At 38.6% G+C, this 19,241-nt stretch overlaps 1 protein-coding gene and 1 pseudogene across 1 annotated transcript; one reads left to right on the forward strand and one right to left on the reverse strand.

Annotated features, from left to right (window-relative positions):
- Nucleotides 1-5,154: 5,154 nt before the first annotated feature.
- LOC124225753 (olfactory receptor 51S1) lies at nucleotides 5,155-6,123 on the forward strand. Its single transcript, XM_046638394.1, has one exon. It carries the CDS (start codon nucleotides 5,155-5,157, stop codon nucleotides 6,121-6,123), a length of 969 nt encoding a protein of 322 aa, XP_046494350.1.
- A 6,678-nt stretch (nucleotides 6,124-12,801) lies between these two features.
- On the reverse strand, nucleotides 12,802-13,740 carry LOC124225531 (olfactory receptor 51A7-like; annotated as a pseudogene).
- Between the last annotated feature and the right edge of the window lie 5,501 nt (nucleotides 13,741-19,241).

The following is a 19,241-nucleotide window of genomic DNA, read 5'->3' on the forward strand; positions in this document are numbered from 1 at the left end:
TGAGTGAATTGATGATATTTTTATCCCATTTTCTTATTATTACATTAGTGTGTTTTGAAGAGCAAAAGTTTTTCATTTTAATGAACTCTAAATATCAATTTTATCTTTATGGCTTGGGCTGATAGTATCCTATATAAGAACTCTTTCCCTAACTCTAGGTCATGAAGTTTTTATCCTTTTCTCTTCTAAATGTTTAATAGTTGGAGCTCTTAGATTTAGGTACATGGTCCATTTGAAGTTAATATTTGTGGATGATCTGTGGTAAGGGTCTAAGTTTACTTCTTTGCAAATGGATATCCAATAGTCAACAGTACTATTGTTAAAAAAAATCTCTTCCCTATTTAAGTGCCTTGGCATCCTTATTGCAAATCAACTGACCCTAAATGCAAGAACGTATTTCTAGACTCTTAATTTTGTCTCATTGATCTATACACCTCTCTGTATGTGAATAGCACACCATCCTCCCTAATGTTGCTTTATATAGTAAGTTTTGAAAATGGCTAGTGTAACTTTCCCAACTCTGTTTTTTCTCTTTCAAAATCATTTTAGCTATTCCAATTCCATAGCATTGCCATATGAATTTTAGGACAAGTTTATCAGTTTCTACAAAAAGGTCTTATGTTGGAGATACTGTTGAAACTATAGATCAATTTGGGTATAATTGATATTTTAACTATATCGAGTCTTCCAATCTATAAATATGGACTATCTCTCCATTCATTTAGAGACTCAGCATTGTTATGTAGTTTTCAGTGTACAAATAGTGTAGTTTTTGTTACATTTATACCTATTATTAAATTTTTTATACTATTGTAAATAAAATGTTCTTAATTTCATTGTCATATTGTTTATTGCTGTTATGTAAGCATATAATTGATGTTTGTATCTTAACTTTGTAATCAGTGGCCTTGCTAAATTCACTAATTAATTTTAGTAGTTTTTTTTCATGGATTCCTTAGAATTTTCTATATATAGGTGCATGTCATTTGTAAATAAAGGTCATTTTATCACTTCCGTACCAAACTGGAAACTTTAATTTGTTTTGTTGGTGCATCACCTAGAATCTTTAGTACAATGTTGAATAGAAGTGGCAAAAGCAGATATTTTCTCCTCATTCTAAATCTTACAGTCAAGTATGGTGTTAGCTGTAGGTTTATTCATGAATGCCCTTCAGCAGGTTGAGGAAGTTCCTTTCTATATCTAGTTTTGAAGAGTTTTTATCATGAGCAGGTATAGGACAAACGCTTTTCCTGTGTCAAGTGAGGTGACCATGCAGTTTTTGTTCTTTATTCTACTAATACGTTGTTTTAGATTAACTGATTTTGAAATGTAAAACCAACCTTGCATTTATGGAATAAATCCCACTTAATCACAGTGTATAATTCTTTTTATATGTTGCTGAATTTGATTGGCTAAAATATTGTGTTAAGAATTTGTATGTCTATTCACTTCAGAGATATTTGTCTGTAGTTTTCTTTTTTTATGATGCCTTTGGCTTTAGAATCAAGGTCACACTATACTCCTAGAATGAATTGAAATTTACTAAATCCTCCTCTATTTTTAAAAGGAGTTTGGGAAACATTTGGTATCATTTCTTATATTAATATTTGATATAAGTTACCAATGAGCCATCTGAGCCTGGGGTTTTCTTTGTAGGAAATTTTTTTTTTTTTTTTGAGGAAGATTAGCCCTGAGCTAACTACTGCCAGTCCTCCTCTTTTTTTTGCTGAGGAAGCCTGGCCCTGAGCTAACATCCATGCCCATCTTCCTCCACTTTATATGTGGGACGCCTACCACAGCATGGCGTGCCAAGTGGTGCCATGTCTGCACCTGGGATCCGAACCAGCAAACCTTAGCGGGACATGCGCACTTAACCGCTCTGCCACCAGGCCGGCCCCTGTAGGAAAATTTTTAATTAATAATTTAGTTTCTTTACTTGCTGTGGGTCTTTTCAGATTTATTATATCTTCTTGAGTCAGTTTGGTAATTTATGTCTTTCTAGGAATTTTTTTCACTTCATCTATGTTGTCTATTTGTTAGTGTATAGTTGTTTATAATATTCCCTTATAATCATTTTGCTTTCTTTAAAGTCAGAAATGATGTTTCCTGTTTCATTCCTAATTTTGATAACTTGTGTCTCTGGTTTTCTTTGTTAAGGCTTGCTATGCATTTTCAACTTGTTGATCTATTCAAAGAACAAATTTTGGTTTCATTAATTTCCTCTGTTGGTTTTAGTTTTCCATTTTGTTGATCTTTACTCTAATTCCTTCACCTGTACTTAGTTTGGGTTTTAATTGTTCTTTGTCTTACAACTATCTAAGGTAGAAGCTCAGATTACTGATTTGAGAACTTTATCGATACAGGCATTCCAAGCTATAAATTTTTCTCAAAGCACTGCTCTACCTGCCTGCCCTAGTTTTGATATGTTGTGTTTTCATTTTCATGTAGTTCAAAATAGTTTTTAATTTTCCTGGTTATTTCTTCTTTGACCCATTGATTACAGTCATGCATCACTTAACAACAGAGATACATTTCAAGAAATGTGTTGTTAGGCGACTTCTTCACTGTGTGAACATTGTAATGCACTTACACAAACCTAGACGGTGCAGCATACTACACACCTAGGTTACGTGATAATAATCTCATAGGACCACCATTGTATATGCAGTCTATCATGGACTGAAGTATTGTTATGTGGCACATGTCAGTGTTTAGAAGTATGTGATTTAAAGCCAAGATATCTTGCAATTGCGGATCTCTAATTTAGTTCCATTGTAGCCAGAAACATACTTAGTATGATTCAATGTTTTAAAGTTTATTGAGGCTTACTTTGTCACCCAGAGTATAGTCTATCATATAGAATGTTGTACAGAGTATTCTATAAATGTCATTTTTGATTCATAATTTTGTTCAAGAGTTCTATTTCCTTGCTGATTTTCTGTCTAATTTTTTAATAAATTATTGGGGGTGGGATATTGAAATCTCCAACTATTACTGTTGAATCTCTTATTTTTCCTTTCAATTTTGTCAGTTTCATTTCAGGCATTTTAGAGATCTAGTGTTATTGTATATGCATCTATAATTGTTATATTTTTCTGATATTGACCTTATTTCATTATGAAATGTCTTTCTTTGTCTATAATATTTCCTATCTTGGAGTCTTTTTTGTCTGACATTGGTATAGCCAGCCCCTTTATGCTTATTTTTGCATGGTATATGTTTTTCCATCTTTTTACTTTCAATCTGTTTACATCTTGGAATCTAAGGTATGTCTCCTGTGTACAGAATATAGTTATTCCTTGGTTTTTTTTCTCTATAACAATGTCTGCTTTTTGTGAAGATTGTTTACTTCATTCACTTTTAGTTATTGTTATGGTTGGAATGCTATCTGCCATTTTGCCAAAACCCCCTGTTAAATTCCCAGTTGGGTGAGTCCCTGACTCCCCACAAAGAAGACCACACACTCAGGGCAGTAGAGCCTCTGGCCCTCCCTATTTGCTTACCACCAAGATCATCACACTAACTGACAAGTTCCATATCAAGGAAGCCAAGTCAAGCAGTTGGAACAAAGCTGTTGGCTTTACTTGTCTGACCCCTGCTGACAGAACTGGAGGTAGTGGGGATGGTGAGGGAAGCCCCAGGCCAGAATGCCAAGAACAGGGTAGTTATTTTCCAAAGTTCAGTAATTTTAATGACCAGGCTTGTGTCTTTGATGGATTTTCAGAGCACTAAAATGATACTGACAGATTTGCCACTTTTATAGTTGCTTTTTGGAAGAGAGGATTTTTCAACTTCCTCACTCCATCACACCAGAAATGAACATCTGTTTCTGTATTCCTCTTTAAGTGTTTTCTGTTAGATTGATTAAGATCTTTCTTTCATTTATTTTCCTCTTATAGTTTGAAGGTTTTACATGTTATTTTTAAAAATTAACTTTATATTTTAAAATATATGCCTTTAGATTTTTCTAATAAATGTTTAGAGTTAACTTGCATCCATATCATTCCTGTAAAAACACAACTTAGCATGTTTTTGTTTTGCTTTTCCCCGTATTGTAATTTTCATGGTCCTTTAGCCCAGAATTTCATTTCTCACTTTTTTAGGCGTTTGACTAGGGAGGGAAATATATCTATAGTGTGTGCCCAGTCCTTGTTGAAATTATAAATAATATTTGGATATTATAAGTGAAGTGAGCCTGATTATGAGGGTTTTATTTTGGAAACTGGTGAGTGGTGATGCTCCTAACTGACTTAGGGAACCAAAATATGTTTCCTTTTTGTCATTGTTATAATTTCCCCAGCACTGTCTCCTAGCTGAAGAAGCTGGAAGGGGTTTTAAGATGCATCTGTTAAGATCTGTTTTGGATTGTTTTAATTTAAAATGCATGAGACATTCAAGTAGAGATTTCCAGGATGGGATGAATATAGAAAGATCTGGGCCATATATTTGTGGTTCATTAATTTATAGAGTTTAGTTCAATTAATGAGAGTAAATAAGACCACTGAGGAAAAAGAAGAGAGTCAAGTAAAGATCCCTCAAAAATACCAATGTATAAGTTGCATGGGACACAGCAAGGTGAACTAAGAAGTTAAATTCTGAAAGGCAGAGTTAAAAAGAAAAAGAGAAAGTGGATTCATAACAGCTAAAGCTCATAGAGAAGTAAATCACTTTAGGAAATATCAGTGTCTTTGGTTTAGTTACAAAAGGGTAATTGGGGACCTTAATGAGAGCAGATAAAGTGAACTGAAATGTGAGTGTGTTAGGGCAGCACAGAAGTCAGATGGCCTGGGATTGGGAGGAGTAGACAAAGCGTTTATTGGCGTACAGACCTTCTTTCAGGTGTTTGTCTTTAAGGGAGGGAGATAAATTAAGAAAATGCTACAGGGAAAGGCAGGGTTAAAGGAAAATGGGAAAGCAATTTAGGGAGAGAAACAGAGCTTTGAGGACAGCTATAGGAAAAGCTCCAAGGCAAGGGATGACTAAAGCATAGACAGTAGAATGTATGTGTGTAGGGAGGGGATGTGTGTGTGTGCGCGGGGCAGAGGAGAGAAGAGGCAGTCTGTTTTAGAAAGTATCATGCAAATGTGTCATAAGATTAAGTAAATCTTTCTAATCAATTTTCAGGTTCTAGAGTTCAAAGTGGGATCCCGAACTATGTCAACATTCCCCACCCAGGCAACCGCCAACGGCAGCACGTCAATGGCCCCCACTTTCCTGTTGGTGGGCATGCCAGGCCTGTCAGCTGTACCCTCCTGGTGGACAATACCCCTCATCACTGTCTACTTTCTCTCTGTCTTGGGCAATGGTACTATCCTCTGGATCATTGCCCTGGAGCCCACCTTGCACCGCCCCATGTACTTCGTCCTCTTCCTGCTTAGTGTGTCTGATGTTGGCTTGGCCTCAACTCTGATGCCCACCCTGTTGGGTCTTGCCCTTGCTGATGCTCATGCTGTCCCTGCCTCAGCCTGCCTCCTACAGATGTTCTTTGTCCATGTCTTTTCCGTTATGGAGTCCTCTGTCTTGCTTGCCATGGCCGTAGATCGGGCACTGGCCATCTGCCGCCCTCTCCACTACCCAACACTTCTCAACAATGGCGACATTAACAAGATTGGCCTGGCCATTGCTTCCCGATGCCTGGGTCTCCATCTGCCCCTGCCGTTCCTCCTGGCCCACATGCCCTACTGCCACCCACAAGTCCTGACCCATTCTTATTGTTTGCACCCAGATATGGCCCGTTTGGCCTGCCCAGGAGCTTGGGGTGCAGTTTACAGCTTCTTTGTGGTCCTGTCAGCCATGGGATTGGACCCCCTACTTATTTTCTTCTCCTATGGCCTGATTGGCAGGGTATTGCAAAGTTTGGGGTCCAGTGAAGATCGTTGGAAGGCTTGCCAAACCTGTGCTGCCCACCTCTCTGCTGTCCTCCTCTTCTATGTGCCCATGATCCTCCTGGCACTAATTGACCGTCTTAGAGTGCCAATCCCTCAGCCTGCACATACACTTCTCTCCTATGTCCACTTCCTGCTTCCTCCACTGGTAAACCCTATTCTCTATAGTGTCAAGATGAAGGAGATTAGAGAGAGAATTATTAAGAGGTTGTACTCCAGGAAGGTGGGTTGTGCTTAGTGAGGAGGATATCCCTCTACATTTGGTGGTTCAAGGCTATCGGATACAAAGGTTACTATGACTGAGAAATCAGTTCACCATCCATGAAATTGTCACTCGGGTAAACATAAGCACACATTCACAGATGTATCTGCTTGTCCCGAGAAGTGCACATGTATTTACCGATGAAAACTTACAAGCCCCAGAGAATGACAGTGACATACCCACCGTAACACTATAGATCTGTGGCACAGAAAGAGCCAGAATTTAGGTCTTGTCACAACGATCAAAGTGTGTGTCTGTTGTTTTGTTTTTGTTCATTTCTCCACCACATCTATACCCTAATAACTGAGGAAACTGGAGGAGTTAATCAGCTACACAGTGAAGGAAAGAGAAGACAGAAATGTTCTTCTCATCTAGACAGAGGACCTTCAACTAGTGTTGGAACTTCATAAGAAGTAGAAATTCTGACTTATCCATGGGGATTGTATAAATGAGGAAGATGCAAGTAAGTATCTCATTTAGGCTCTTCACACCAAGAAATATGCTGTATAACTCTGATCAGGCCACAAAAAAATTGCATTTTTTTCACCCTTTACTTAATTTTCAAAATGTTAGTATACTTTTTGAATATCTATGCATATTTATAATTAAAATTTCAAATAATTTGGAAAAAATAGAATAAATAAAAATTACCTTAAACTATATTATCCAAATGTAGCCATAATTACCTTTTTAGTAAACGCTAATAAATGTAAAGTTTTATATAAATGGAATTTTACACATGATACATGAAAGTATCAGTCTTAATTCTTTACTTCCTACATCCACATCCACATCATGGGGGTCAGAGTGAGCAGACTGTATTTACCATCACTTTCACTCTGAATTGGACACATGACTTGCTCTGGTCAAGGTAGTCCATATGACTTGCTTTGGTCAATAGACTGTTAGTGGACGTGATGAAAGCAGGAGCCTACACAGGATTTTGCAATGGGGTTTCTTCTTGTGCTATGAATAGTGCATAGCTCAGGTAGGTACTGCCCCTTCAACCTGGTCCCCAGAATGAGACACATGCTGCAGTTCTGACCCAAACCTACAGCCTGAAGCCAGTCCCAACTGACCAGAGACCTGAATCAGAGCCACCGGATCAAAGCAGCATAGATCAAGAGGACCTCTGTATACCAGATAGTCAGTGAGCATTGCAATAAATTCTGTAGTTGTATGCAGCCAAGAGTTTGTGATTAGTACTTAGCAAAAGTGGACTAACAAGTATAATTGCAGTTTTATTCTATAAGCATGGTTAATTTCCTAATGTTTTTTCCTTTATATTCTTACGAGTAATGCACATATATGAAGAGCTTGCTTCATTTGTAGTACAAAAGTTAAATACATGCTATATGCCTTTCTGCATCTTGTTTTTCTTATGGTGGAAATCCCTCCAAATAAATCAGTATGGATATAATTTATTCAAATAACTACAAAATATTCCTTGGCATGGGTGGACTGCAAATAATTCAACTATTTCCTAGTAACAGTTATTGGAGTTGTCTTCAGTTTTATGGACTCCAAATAGTGCTGTAATAAACATTCTTGTTCAGCTTTTCATGTGCACTTATGCTCGTCTTTCTGTAAGACTGATCACCAGGTCATCACTCCTGGTTTCAAAGGGCTGTAGATTTTGAATTTCAGTTATGTATTAGTGATTCCCTTCTGCAAAGTCTATACCAGTTCTTGTTTCAACTCTATGTAGGAGTGTGGCTTTTTCTTGCAAATCCACCAAAATTCACTGTCTCTACTATTCTTAAATTTTCATTAATTTTACTAGTGAGAATTATTCATTTTACTTTATGTTGGATTTCCCTAATAGTAACAATGAATGCCTTTCACATACTGTTGGTTATTTTGTTTTCTCTTCCATGAATAGCCTCTTCAAATACCCTTCATCAATTTTACTATCGGTTTTTTAAATATAAATGTGCAAGAGATCCAAGTTTTATGCCTTTATTAATATAGTATTTGTCTTTGGCCTTATTTAGGCAATCAAATCTCAAGCAGATATAGATAATTTTACATAAACAAATCCACCTTTGTTTTCCTTTACAATTCTTGTGTTTAATATGTTGCTTTTTTTAAAAAAAAAGTATCTTTGGCCCCCATGTTCTACGTATAGTTTCTTATCCTTATTTTCTAAAATTGTTGTATTATTTTTTACTTTTAAGTCTTTCTTTGTCAGAAGTTCAAACTTACATTAATCAAGGTGAATGCGTAACTAGTGACAGCATGATCTATTAAATATAGTCTCTTTTTCTCACTGAAATAAAATATTATGTATATCATCTTTTAAATGTGCGTGTAGTCGGACTTTGCTTGATGGATCGTTTTTGGATTTTGGTATATCATCACATGTCATTGTTCGAGTAGAGTAGCCTCGTTGTGTGATTTAGTTAATGTGTTACTGATATAAAGCGATCTCCCTCTCACAAAACAAACAAGAGCTTTGGAATTCTAACAGGAAGAGCATTGTTTTTATAAAGTAAATGTAAGAGAATTATCATTTGTGATAATGTTTTCACATCCAAGAATATATGATAGGTGTTTCACTGATCAATACTTTTTTAACATTTTTCAATAAAAATTATTTGCTTTAGTCAAATTTGTTTCCATGTAGTTTTTAAATGTACGATTTTGTTGCTACTATAAATAAAACACATCTCCATTTTTATTTCCACAAATATATCGCTAGATTGAGCAAAACACTTTTCATCTTGCATTAATATACACTTTACCAAATTATCATATACATTATAGTAGGTTTTTTTCTTTTTAATTTTTGGATTTTATTTGTGTTTAGCGTATATAAGTAAAAGATTATCGGTAACTTTTGCCCAATATTCATACAAATTATTTCATTTTCTTAATTTAATTCACTAGAATCTCCAACCCACTATAAAATATTGAGTGAAAGTGAACTTTCAAATTTTGTCTCTCATTTTAATAGAAATGGCATTAGTGTCTCACCTATTAGAACAATAGTTGGCTGCTAGGTCTTTGAGTAAACTTTGTAACATTTAAATAGCTCATTCATATTCCAATTTTATTCATTTTTTTAATAAACTCATTTAGTGAATCCTATCTAATCCTTTGTCAGCATCCACTAATATGATTATAATTGTCTGCTTTAATGTGTTGAAAATTTGTCTGATGTGGAAACATTCTTGTTCTCTTGTGATTATAGAATAATGCCTTTTAAATGAAAAGTGGCAATTGACTCCAGTTAGTACCAAAAGAAGATCATACAATGATATACTGGAAAATATTCCAGGAATGCAGGAATAGATATATTTTCATATCAAGTTTCTCTGCAAGGTGTATTATATGTTCTCTTATTAAACTAATTAGATAAGTGAGCCTCTCTATTTCACAAATGAGGATGCTGAGGCTGAGAAACTAAGCAAGCCCCAAGTCTATAAAGCGCATTGCAGAGACAGCACTGATTTTCAGATTTGCCTTAATCCAAGGCCTCTGCTACAAAAGACTCTTTTTAACATTGTTGAATAGAGAAACAGCTTGGTCTTGAAGGGACGGTGATGAGGTCTCTGAAAAGCCCTGCTTTCCCCAAATTCTGCACTTTCCTCCTCCCTGATACACCACCTCCAGCTTCCCATTTCTTTACTGAGAATAGAACAATGTGAAGAAACGCAGGCTGGGCAGTGAGTTCTCGGTCCACTGCTTCCTGTGTGTTTGGCATCAGTTGTTCCCATGTTTGTAAAATAGGTATAATGAGGATTACGTAAAATCAAGTCCCGGTATCGTAGTGTCTAAACATTCAAGATACTTGGTAAATGGTACTTATTTAGAGTTAATGATGAAATTAAAATAACCCCTTTTAGACTTGGTATACATATATTCAATACGAACAAAGAATTTTGTGACAGGAAGTTTCTTTAAGCTCCTATTACCTCATTTTACAGACAGAAAACTGCAACTTAGGGCCTGCTGAAAGCACTTTTGAATGGACTTTGGTCAGTCAGTGGTAGATGAGCTAAACCCAGCACTGCTGGCTGCCTCTGTGTGTTTATTACTTCTCTAGGTGAGGGGAGCAGAGAACTTTCTCTCTCACCAGGGCCTCAACTGCTCTCTCCTGGTTCTCACTGTCTCCTGACCACTGGGCGCACCCACATCCATCCTGGTGGTTGCTATTACCACTCCTGGCTGTCAGGGGGCACTGTTCTCTCTGCAGATCAGCCCATATCAACTTGACTGACAGATTTGAGGAAAACTATTTCCTCCTCTAATAGCACACAGGGAAATAGAAATATTAGCAAGAACATTTACAATTTTAAAGAAAAGGTAGCATGCGAGTTGGACAAAACTGCAGACCAGGAAAAGCTTTGCAAAACCCACATCTTGCTCCTATTGCTAAACAAAGCCCTCCAGACTTGTAGCTAGAATTTAATTGTGTATGCATGTGAGAGACAGAGAGAGATTATGAATGTGACTCTTAAATCATATTTTGTGAACATATATAAAATTTTATTGTATGACCAATTTGGTTCCATTAAAATTTGTTAATCTGCAATAAAAACAGGGATTGTAAATTCAAATAACTAGAGGAGTGAGGTGAGACTAGAAATAAGTGGAGCACATACACACTCAGACTATGAGTAGTGGGGACTGTGTTAATTTAAGGGGCGAGCCACTTCTCAGTGGATTCCTACTGAGTGTTTCTATGGGGAAATGTAGGCCTATCTTCCCACTTTTAAGATGACTTGTAAATCTCTACTTTTATATGAAATCATCTAAACAATATCTTGTCCAGACAAACCTGTCTGAAGACCATATTTGGCTTTTATTGCTTTCAAAAATATTAATTTATTAATCCATGCAATACACAAAGAAGGAATTATTTTTTAAATTTCAAAGTGCATATGAAATATATCATAATACACAATACATAGACAGTAATTTTTTCAAGACGACATAGCCAGGAAACAGCAGAGCTCAGAACAGAGGGCTTGTTTCCTGGCTGAGTCCTGACCTGTTCCACTCATCCTGCCACCTCCCTGGCAGGACTAAGTTGTCATCATAGATAGTTTAGAGGACATGTAACCCCTTTTGGGGACTATTTCCTTTTCCTTTTCTGGGGTGGCTTCTAAATCCTTAGTCTGGAGCTACATTATATCTTACTGACTGGCAGTAATCCTGGCCTCTGTTCTCCTAAATAAGGATAAATAGCCGTAGTGGCTCCTAAAGTTTCTTTGCTGACCCTTTCTCATTAGGAGATTTTGGGAGCTCTTTAGAGTGGCTCCATTTAAAATGCTAGGAAGTGACAGGTGGCTTGAGGGAGCCTCAGGTTTTAAAATTGTTTAGATGTCCACTTGGCCACAGTGGTGTGGATTCTGCACTATGGCTTGGCAGTTATTATTACCTAATGGTATTATGAGCTGCCCTAAGTTCAGAGGGTAGCATCAAAGGAAGCTTCCCTGTCTCTCACAAAGGCCCCTTAAGTTCCCTGTCAATGTTAACTTCTTGGTAAGAGGTGCAGAGAGTAGAGAGTTGAGTCGAGCCTAGATGATGGCAGCCTGATTTATGCCCGACTCCCCAGTCCAGAAATACTTGAGTAATGGTTGCTTCTGGTCTACATGACATGTTGAATGCCCTTTCGTCCTATGATCGTTTCCCTTTTCAAGGAGACTCCTGGAATTATTATTTGTTGTAATATTTATTAAACTTCTTTATGCCTGTCATTTTAGTAGATATTATGCCCTTTTCTTTGGACTATTAATTTAGCTCAAATTGATATACATCTACCAAGCACATACTATGGACAAGGTAATTTCTTGTGAGGAGACTTTTAAAGTTGACTAATTCCCACCTCTTTCCTGTTGGGAATTCACAATGTAGTCAGTGAGAGAGACATATGCATGCTGTTGGAGCCACCTGGGATGTCTAGCCCTTGTGCCCCAAGGACTCAGTCCCTTATCTTTACTAAAATTGCTGCCAAATGCCAATGCTCTTCTATAATTTCTCCAAAGTTGGCTTCAGCAAAAAACACACTCTCTAGGTTCCCTTTTCACGTTGCCCAAGAAAGTTTTTTTCAAGCATTAATGAGCTCACCAATCATAGAGGTTCTTGCAAAAATGCATATTCTGACTGAAAAGCTTACAGCAGGGCATGAGATTCTGCAATTCTAATTACTTTCCAGGTTCTGCTGATGCTGCTGATCAGCACCTCCCACTTTGAGTAGCGAGGTAGGGAACATACTTAGACAAACTTAGACACATCGTAAAGGGTTTAATGTAAATCACAGTGAGAAATCAAATAAACGGTGGCGAAGGTAAAGGTGTTACACGGTTCCAGAACCTTGTGGAGTTCTCCTAGTCACAGTTCAGGGAAACTCTTCAGAGCTCCTCTTTAGAAGCTTCCCTGGATTCTTACTCTTCATTCTATCACCTGAGGATTCCTCAATCCCCAGACAACAACAGGATTCTGAAATGCAGGCCTCTTCTTCCTTAGAAGTGGAAAAGCCGTGGTGTTTTAGATCCCCAATGAGGATTAATTGGTGAATTACTTAACTAATTAATGTAATTTAAAGAGTGTGGAGTAAATGGAAACATCTCCTCTTTGGAAGAAACACTGCCCTGCTCTTAAGGCAATTTAATCTAGAGAAAATGGAACTTCCACCTTTGCCCTCATTTAGCCTTCAGACCATTTTTCCAAGACCTTCACCCTAATCTGCCAAGTCTTTACACAATACACAATGAGATTCATCAAGGGTGGTACTAGCAAGAATTCCTCAGCTATCAGAATCGTAACCAAAGGGGACATATGATTGGCAAAGTGATGCATGGTAGCCAGGGTGATCATGGGCACATAGAAGATGAGCACAGTACAGATGTGGGACATGCAGATCTTAAGAGCTTTAAGCCACTGCCCATGAGATGCAGTACCCAATATTGTCTTCAAGATGAACACATAGGAAACAGCAATGAACACACTGCCTGACATTATGCAGAGTGCAACAGACACACCACAGTAAAAGTTAATCCTATTGTCAGAGCTGGCTAATTTCACGACATCCTAGTGGAGGCAGTAGAAGTATGATAACAGGTGTTTATTACAATAGCTGAGTTTCTTTAAAGTGAAAGGAAGGGGGAGAACTAAGGGAATGCTTTTAATAGCAAATGCCAGCATGATTTGCAAAACTCTGGAGCGGCTAAGGATGGAGCTATATCTCAGGGGGTTGTGAGTGGCTACAAAGCGATCAAAGGATGTGATCAGGAGCACTGAGGACTCCATGTCTGTGAATCCATGGATGAAAAATTCCTGGGCAATGCATGCATCGGTAGAAATTCCCATGGCATTGTACAAGAAGATCCTCAGCATGGTGGGGAGAGAGGAGAAACAAAGGCCCAGGTCAGATAGGGCCAGCACGGAGAGGAAATAGTACACTGGCTCATGCAGAGAAGGCTCTGTCTCGATGACAAATAGGATGGTGCAGTTGCCCAGGATAGCCATGAGGTACACAAGGCAGACAGGGAAGGAGACCCAAATGTGCACACACTAAAGTCCTGGGATGCCAATCAACAGGAATGTGGAGATTTCAACTTCTGAAGTATTGAGAGGAAAAATCATAATTAGGTCTCTCATTTATATGTCCCTGGTAAATAAATAACATCAACAATAAACAGAAATTCTCTTAATTGTATTTACTGAACACAACTAAGTTCAGTTGTCTGTTAAATTAAATATAGTTCATCCTTAGGGGTCAATAAATAATGTAATATAACTTTTTCCATATAAAGAAAAAGATGGAGTAGATTTAAACAGATTTTTCTTGATATTCATTTAAGACCTGTATGCTCTTTAAATGTATCTTTATTCTCTGATACTTCTAAACGACTCTGTAGCTTGGAAGTCACAAGGTTCTTTAATAACCTTTTTTTTTTAACCTTCACTTTTTGAGATTTATTCATCAAGTAAACTAAGTTGGAATATATTGCAATCTGGAAAAGCTCTAATATTGTGGATGTGGTCATGGTCATATATTCACACAAACCACAGATGCTATAGTAGCAGGAGTTAAAGGAGGTCTAAATCTTTTATTATTATTCATGGTACCTGTGTGTGAAAATATAAAAGTGATCTTCCACAGAGGTTGGCAGTCTAAGATGCAGAGCCAAATTCAGCCCATGGCCTATTTTTGTACAAGCTATGAAGTTTTAAAAAATATTTGTAAGGGCTGGCCCGGTGGTGTAGTGGTTAAGTTCATGAACTCTGCTTCAGCCTCCTGAGGTTTGTGAGTTTGGATCCTGGGTGCAGACCTACATACCACTCACCAAGCCAAGCTGTGGTGGCATCCCACATACAAAATAAATGAAGATTGGGACAGATGTTAGCTCAGGGGCAATCCCCCTCGCCGAAAAAAAATATGTTTCTGAAGGATTATATCTTTTTAAAAAAAGAAGAAGAAAAACATATGTGGCAGAGACAGTTATGCAGCCTGAAAAGTCTAAGATATTTACTTTCTGGCCATTTACAGAAAAAGTTTGTTGACCTCTAGACTAGAAATTATGCATACAAATGCACACACACAATCACAATAGAATGAGTATGGTGGGAATGGAGCAGGGGCCAAAAGAAACTTCAAATTTAAGAGTAATGTTTTATTTTTTCATTCAAGAAAAACCCTGATAATGCATGAAGCAAATATACAAATGTTTAAATTTTCCCATCAGAATTGTGAAAACACAGATGTTATTCTCTGTATCCTATATTCTCTTAATTCTTGTTGTCCTCATAATTGTCTTACACAGCACCACTCCTAGAACCGTAAACCCCCAAACCCAAAGAGATCTCCAGGGCTAGATACCATTTGCCAGAACTTGACAGTAGCCTGAGGCAGGGCAGTATGAGTGAGTACAGCACCTCAGGTAGCAGAGGAAAAAGGACTCCTCTGACACCAGCTGTCATTACCTCAGCAGTGAACTGCTGGCAAGCAGACCACAGTAAATGGTAAGGAGGGAATGACCAGGTACAAGCATTTGTCCTTCCATGGGGGATTTATGAGCATTTCTTGGTAAAGGTAGAGAAGGAGGAGGTTGCATATAGACAGAAGAAATTAAAGGGTGAAGGGCAGAAATAAAAGAAGTGAAGGAAGGGAAAATAGTTACTGAATTTTTCTGTGCTGCCAAGATTTTGGAAGGACTTTTGCCTCAGGTTGATTGAAATAGAGACTATGAAGGAGGTGTAGTGGTGTGTATGGGTGTGTTACGTGGAGAAGAGTAGCGAGGAGGCTGGATGAGGAGAACATATTTTCTGCTCACAGTGCTACTGTCCATTTTGCCTCAGCCTTTCAAATGTAGTTAAAGTTCCCTTGACATGCAACACATCCCACAGATGTCATTTGCAGGCACTTGTAGCATTCACACCCTTCCCAAGCTACTACTGGCCCTGCTCAGAGAGCCACAACTCTTGCCCTTCTCCCTCACTCTTGGATTCCTTTTCCATTGCTCTTGGCTTCTCTGTCTACCTTTTAGATTGGTGACAAATTCAGGTTCTTATCTCTGATATTTAGACTTGATTTTGCTCATATTTTTGGTGCGGACATCACTGACACCTCGAGTAACTCTCCTTTAAACAGCTCTAGACCAGCAAAGGAGTGAGACTTGGACAGAGGGAGAAAAGTGAATATACACTGTTCATTCTTTTTTTTTCTTTTTTGAGGAAAATTAACCTTGAGCTAACATCTGCTGTCAATCCTCCTCTTTGTGCTGAGGAAGACTGGTCCTGAGTTAACATCTCTGCCCATCTTCCTCTACTTTATATGTGGGATGCCTACCACAGCATGGCCTGCCAAGCAGTGCCATGTCCGCACCCGGGATCCAAAGCGGCGAACCCTGGGCCACCGAGGGAGAATGTGTGAACTTAACTGCTGTGCCACTGGGCCAGCCCCTACACACTGTTCATTCTTGTTCAATGAGTCTCCTCAAGAAATGAATTACTGTTCACAGCATTGCTTTTTCAACTGTGTTTATCACGCAAACACAAAGATGTACCCCATCCCACATATGGACCCTAATATCTTCAGCTATCAGTGCTGTCCCAAATGTAGCTTGATCTCTTAGGCTGGACAACCCATGAAGCGTTTTAACCTCCAGCTCTCTGAATAGTATAGGATTGATCTCCATAAATTGCAGAGTTTTCATTGGGAAACATAAAATCATCCCAGGGAAATTCAGTTTGAGTCTCTAGGGCACCTACCAGGCTCTGGTTGCCTTATCCCAGAGCAAGGATGGAGAGGTTTCAAATTCTTCACATTCTGCAGTTTCTTGGATCCAGCATCCTGTTGAGAACCCATATCCTTATTTATACTCTCATACTCTTTGCCAGCACAGGTACATCCTTCTGAGAATTAACAGACACCTAGTCCCCTGGAAACAATACTCCACTTGCTTCGTGACTGTCTGTCAGTAAGCTGCCCTCCTAAGAAAATGTAGAGAGCAAGTTCTGACTCACAGTCCTAGACGTAACCCTTGTGATCCCATTCCTCCATCACATATGGCCTTGAGGACAGCCTGTCTCGGATGTTGTAAGGCAGCCTATACCCAGCTGTGGGTCCCAGATTACGTGTATGCGTTGGTAGACACAGTCTAAGACTACCACCGAAGTCAGAGACATGCAGATGTTAGGCAGCATTCTGCCCACAGATGTGTTCTGGTTGCTCATAACAATGTTTGATTTTATTTTTAATGTGAACGGATTTAGGTAAGTCACAAGCTCTCAAATTTATTGTAGAATCCTCCTTTCTTCATTGTCTTATAACCAGTCCCTTCACATCTACTGACCACTGTAGGCATTTAATCTCACAGAACAGAAAAGAAAGCCTGGGGTCACAAGCATTCCTGACGTCTTGGACCCTCAAGTTCAGAAGAGGATACCAATTTTTATTCAGCCTTCAACTGTTAAAATTGGAAATAGACAAAAGGTATAATTCTGGTGGCATGTTATAGGAGGACACATGATTTTTCAGACACAGAATAAAAAATAAGATCTAGCAAAACACCTTAGACATGAAACAAAGTAACAACAGATAAATGAGCTAACTTTGTAAGCCAACAATGATGACTCTGTCTTCTCGTTAATACAAAAGGGGATGTGCCAGAGGTGAGTGATGCAGTCATCAAGTCAGGTCAGGCAGAAAACTGGAGGAAAAAAGCCTATAAACTATTCATTTGAATAGTTCTACATTCTAACAAAAAAAATGTAGATTCCAGTTAGAGTATTAGATAAAGTAATACAAATTCCTAACCTTGATGTACTTAATCCAGCATCTGTCTGGGATCATAATAGGATTATATGACTGAAGTTTCTGTATGCCACATCTGCCCATCACTCCTTGACGTGTATCTGCATCATTCTAAGTTGAAAATTCATTGGTTTCCACGTCCAGAAATGGCTTCAAGGTCGCCAAGAGAAAAACCAGCTGAACCTAGGAAAAAAATACTTTTTTTCTTTATCTTTTCAGGGAGCAAGGCAACGAGAACCTTGGCCTTAGAATGGCTAAATTTAGGTAAAAGGTAAATTTACCTAAGCATACTTAGGTAAGTTTAGGTAAAAGATGAAATAAAATGTTTTATCTATTTTTTTTTTCTCCAAATCAAATTGCTACTCTAGCCCTTCCTCCGTTTCTTCTCTTTCCTTATTCCTCTTTTTATTTTATTGTTAATATTATAATTTTAAAGTAAAATTATATGAATTTAAGAATGACAAATAATCAGCAGCCCTCTCTGAGATCCCTTCTGCACGCTGTATGTGCGCATAGCACTCCCCCATTGCTCTGGGGCTATCTTCATCCTTCCTAAAACAAAAGGCTCATGAAAATATTTTTATGGACCATTTCTCTTCTCTATATGTGGTTAAAAAAAAATAAACAGAAGTTGATAAGTATGTCACACTAATTGACTTACGGGATTAAATGGGGAAATAGAACTTGCACCAAAAACAGCAACTAAAAGAACGAAGATGGCTTTTTAGTTCAACAGAAGAGACGACTTGCTCCGAAGCAACCGAATCTTCTGTCAGTCCCCAAGCTCTCCAGGTTAGAACATCAGGGTTTGAGTTTACCTCACGGATCAAGTAGACCACGTCAAATCTTTCGGCCTCATTGTCTAGCCGTTGTTGCAGCAACCAGCCCCATCAGTCATTGGTGGGTTTCACACAGGAAGAACATCATAACGCCTTGCCTTAGGCCTGCAACATGAACCTCTTGCTTCTTGCCCCAGGGCTGCCACTGAGACATGAGACATTCACAGGTACTCACCTGATAACGCTCATGCAAGTGCACCCAGAACCATGGGGGAATTAACAACTCATAGGGTCAATTTTGACCAATGGGAAATAGGATCCAATGAAGAAATGTTTATTTTTATTTTCCTGGATGGACCATCATGAGACATATTTAACGGATGGATTTCTCTTCCTGGTTTCTGCATGGTTCGCTGGCCAGATTCTCACAGAACATGCTGTTTCTCCATTGCTTGGCACTGTGTGATTTCTTCAGTGCTCGGTTCCAGAAGTGCACAGCTTCCTTCAGCAATCAGACACTGAGCTTATTTTCCAGCGCTCCACTGGGACAACAGTGACATAACCAGGGGCCCAGAACTCCAACTGACGCAGTTTCTCCTACATCTTCTCCTTAGTGTCCATATGTATGTACATCGGGGCAACACGGGGCTAGCTGTCTAGCAAGCTGGCCACCCAACCTTCATCCCCAAAGGGCAGCCTAGAGCTACCCCAGCCTGAGCCTCACATGGAAATGTATTATAATTCTGCAAAGGGCCACCTTTCCATATTCCTGTTCCATCAGTGACCAGCAGTCATACGCTTCCTTTCCACCTAGAGTTCAGAGAATTGGCTCTTTCCTGTGGAAGCCCTTCCTTGGGGCAAATTTCTGACAAGGCTTATCAGTAAGCACCTTAGTAACTTCATGGGCTTAGAGGAAGGAGAGGAGGGCTCTTCCTCGGGTACTCCATTTCTGATCTAGGAGTAGTGGGTATAGTAGAGTATATAGGTCCTTTATAATTCTCTTATAACCCTAACTAGCCAATTTACCCACTAGTCTATCTCCCTGTTAC

The sequence above is a fragment of the Equus quagga genome, chromosome 14, assembly GCF_021613505.1.
Source record: "Equus quagga isolate Etosha38 chromosome 14, UCLA_HA_Equagga_1.0, whole genome shotgun sequence".
Lineage (NCBI taxonomy): Eukaryota > Metazoa > Chordata > Mammalia > Perissodactyla > Equidae > Equus > Equus quagga.

Bases quoted from the DNA above. Each gene is read 5' to 3' on its own strand.
- LOC124225753 (XM_046638394.1), top strand. From the start codon at position 5,155: ATGTCAACATTCCCCACCCAGGCAACCGCCAACGGCAGCACGTCAATG.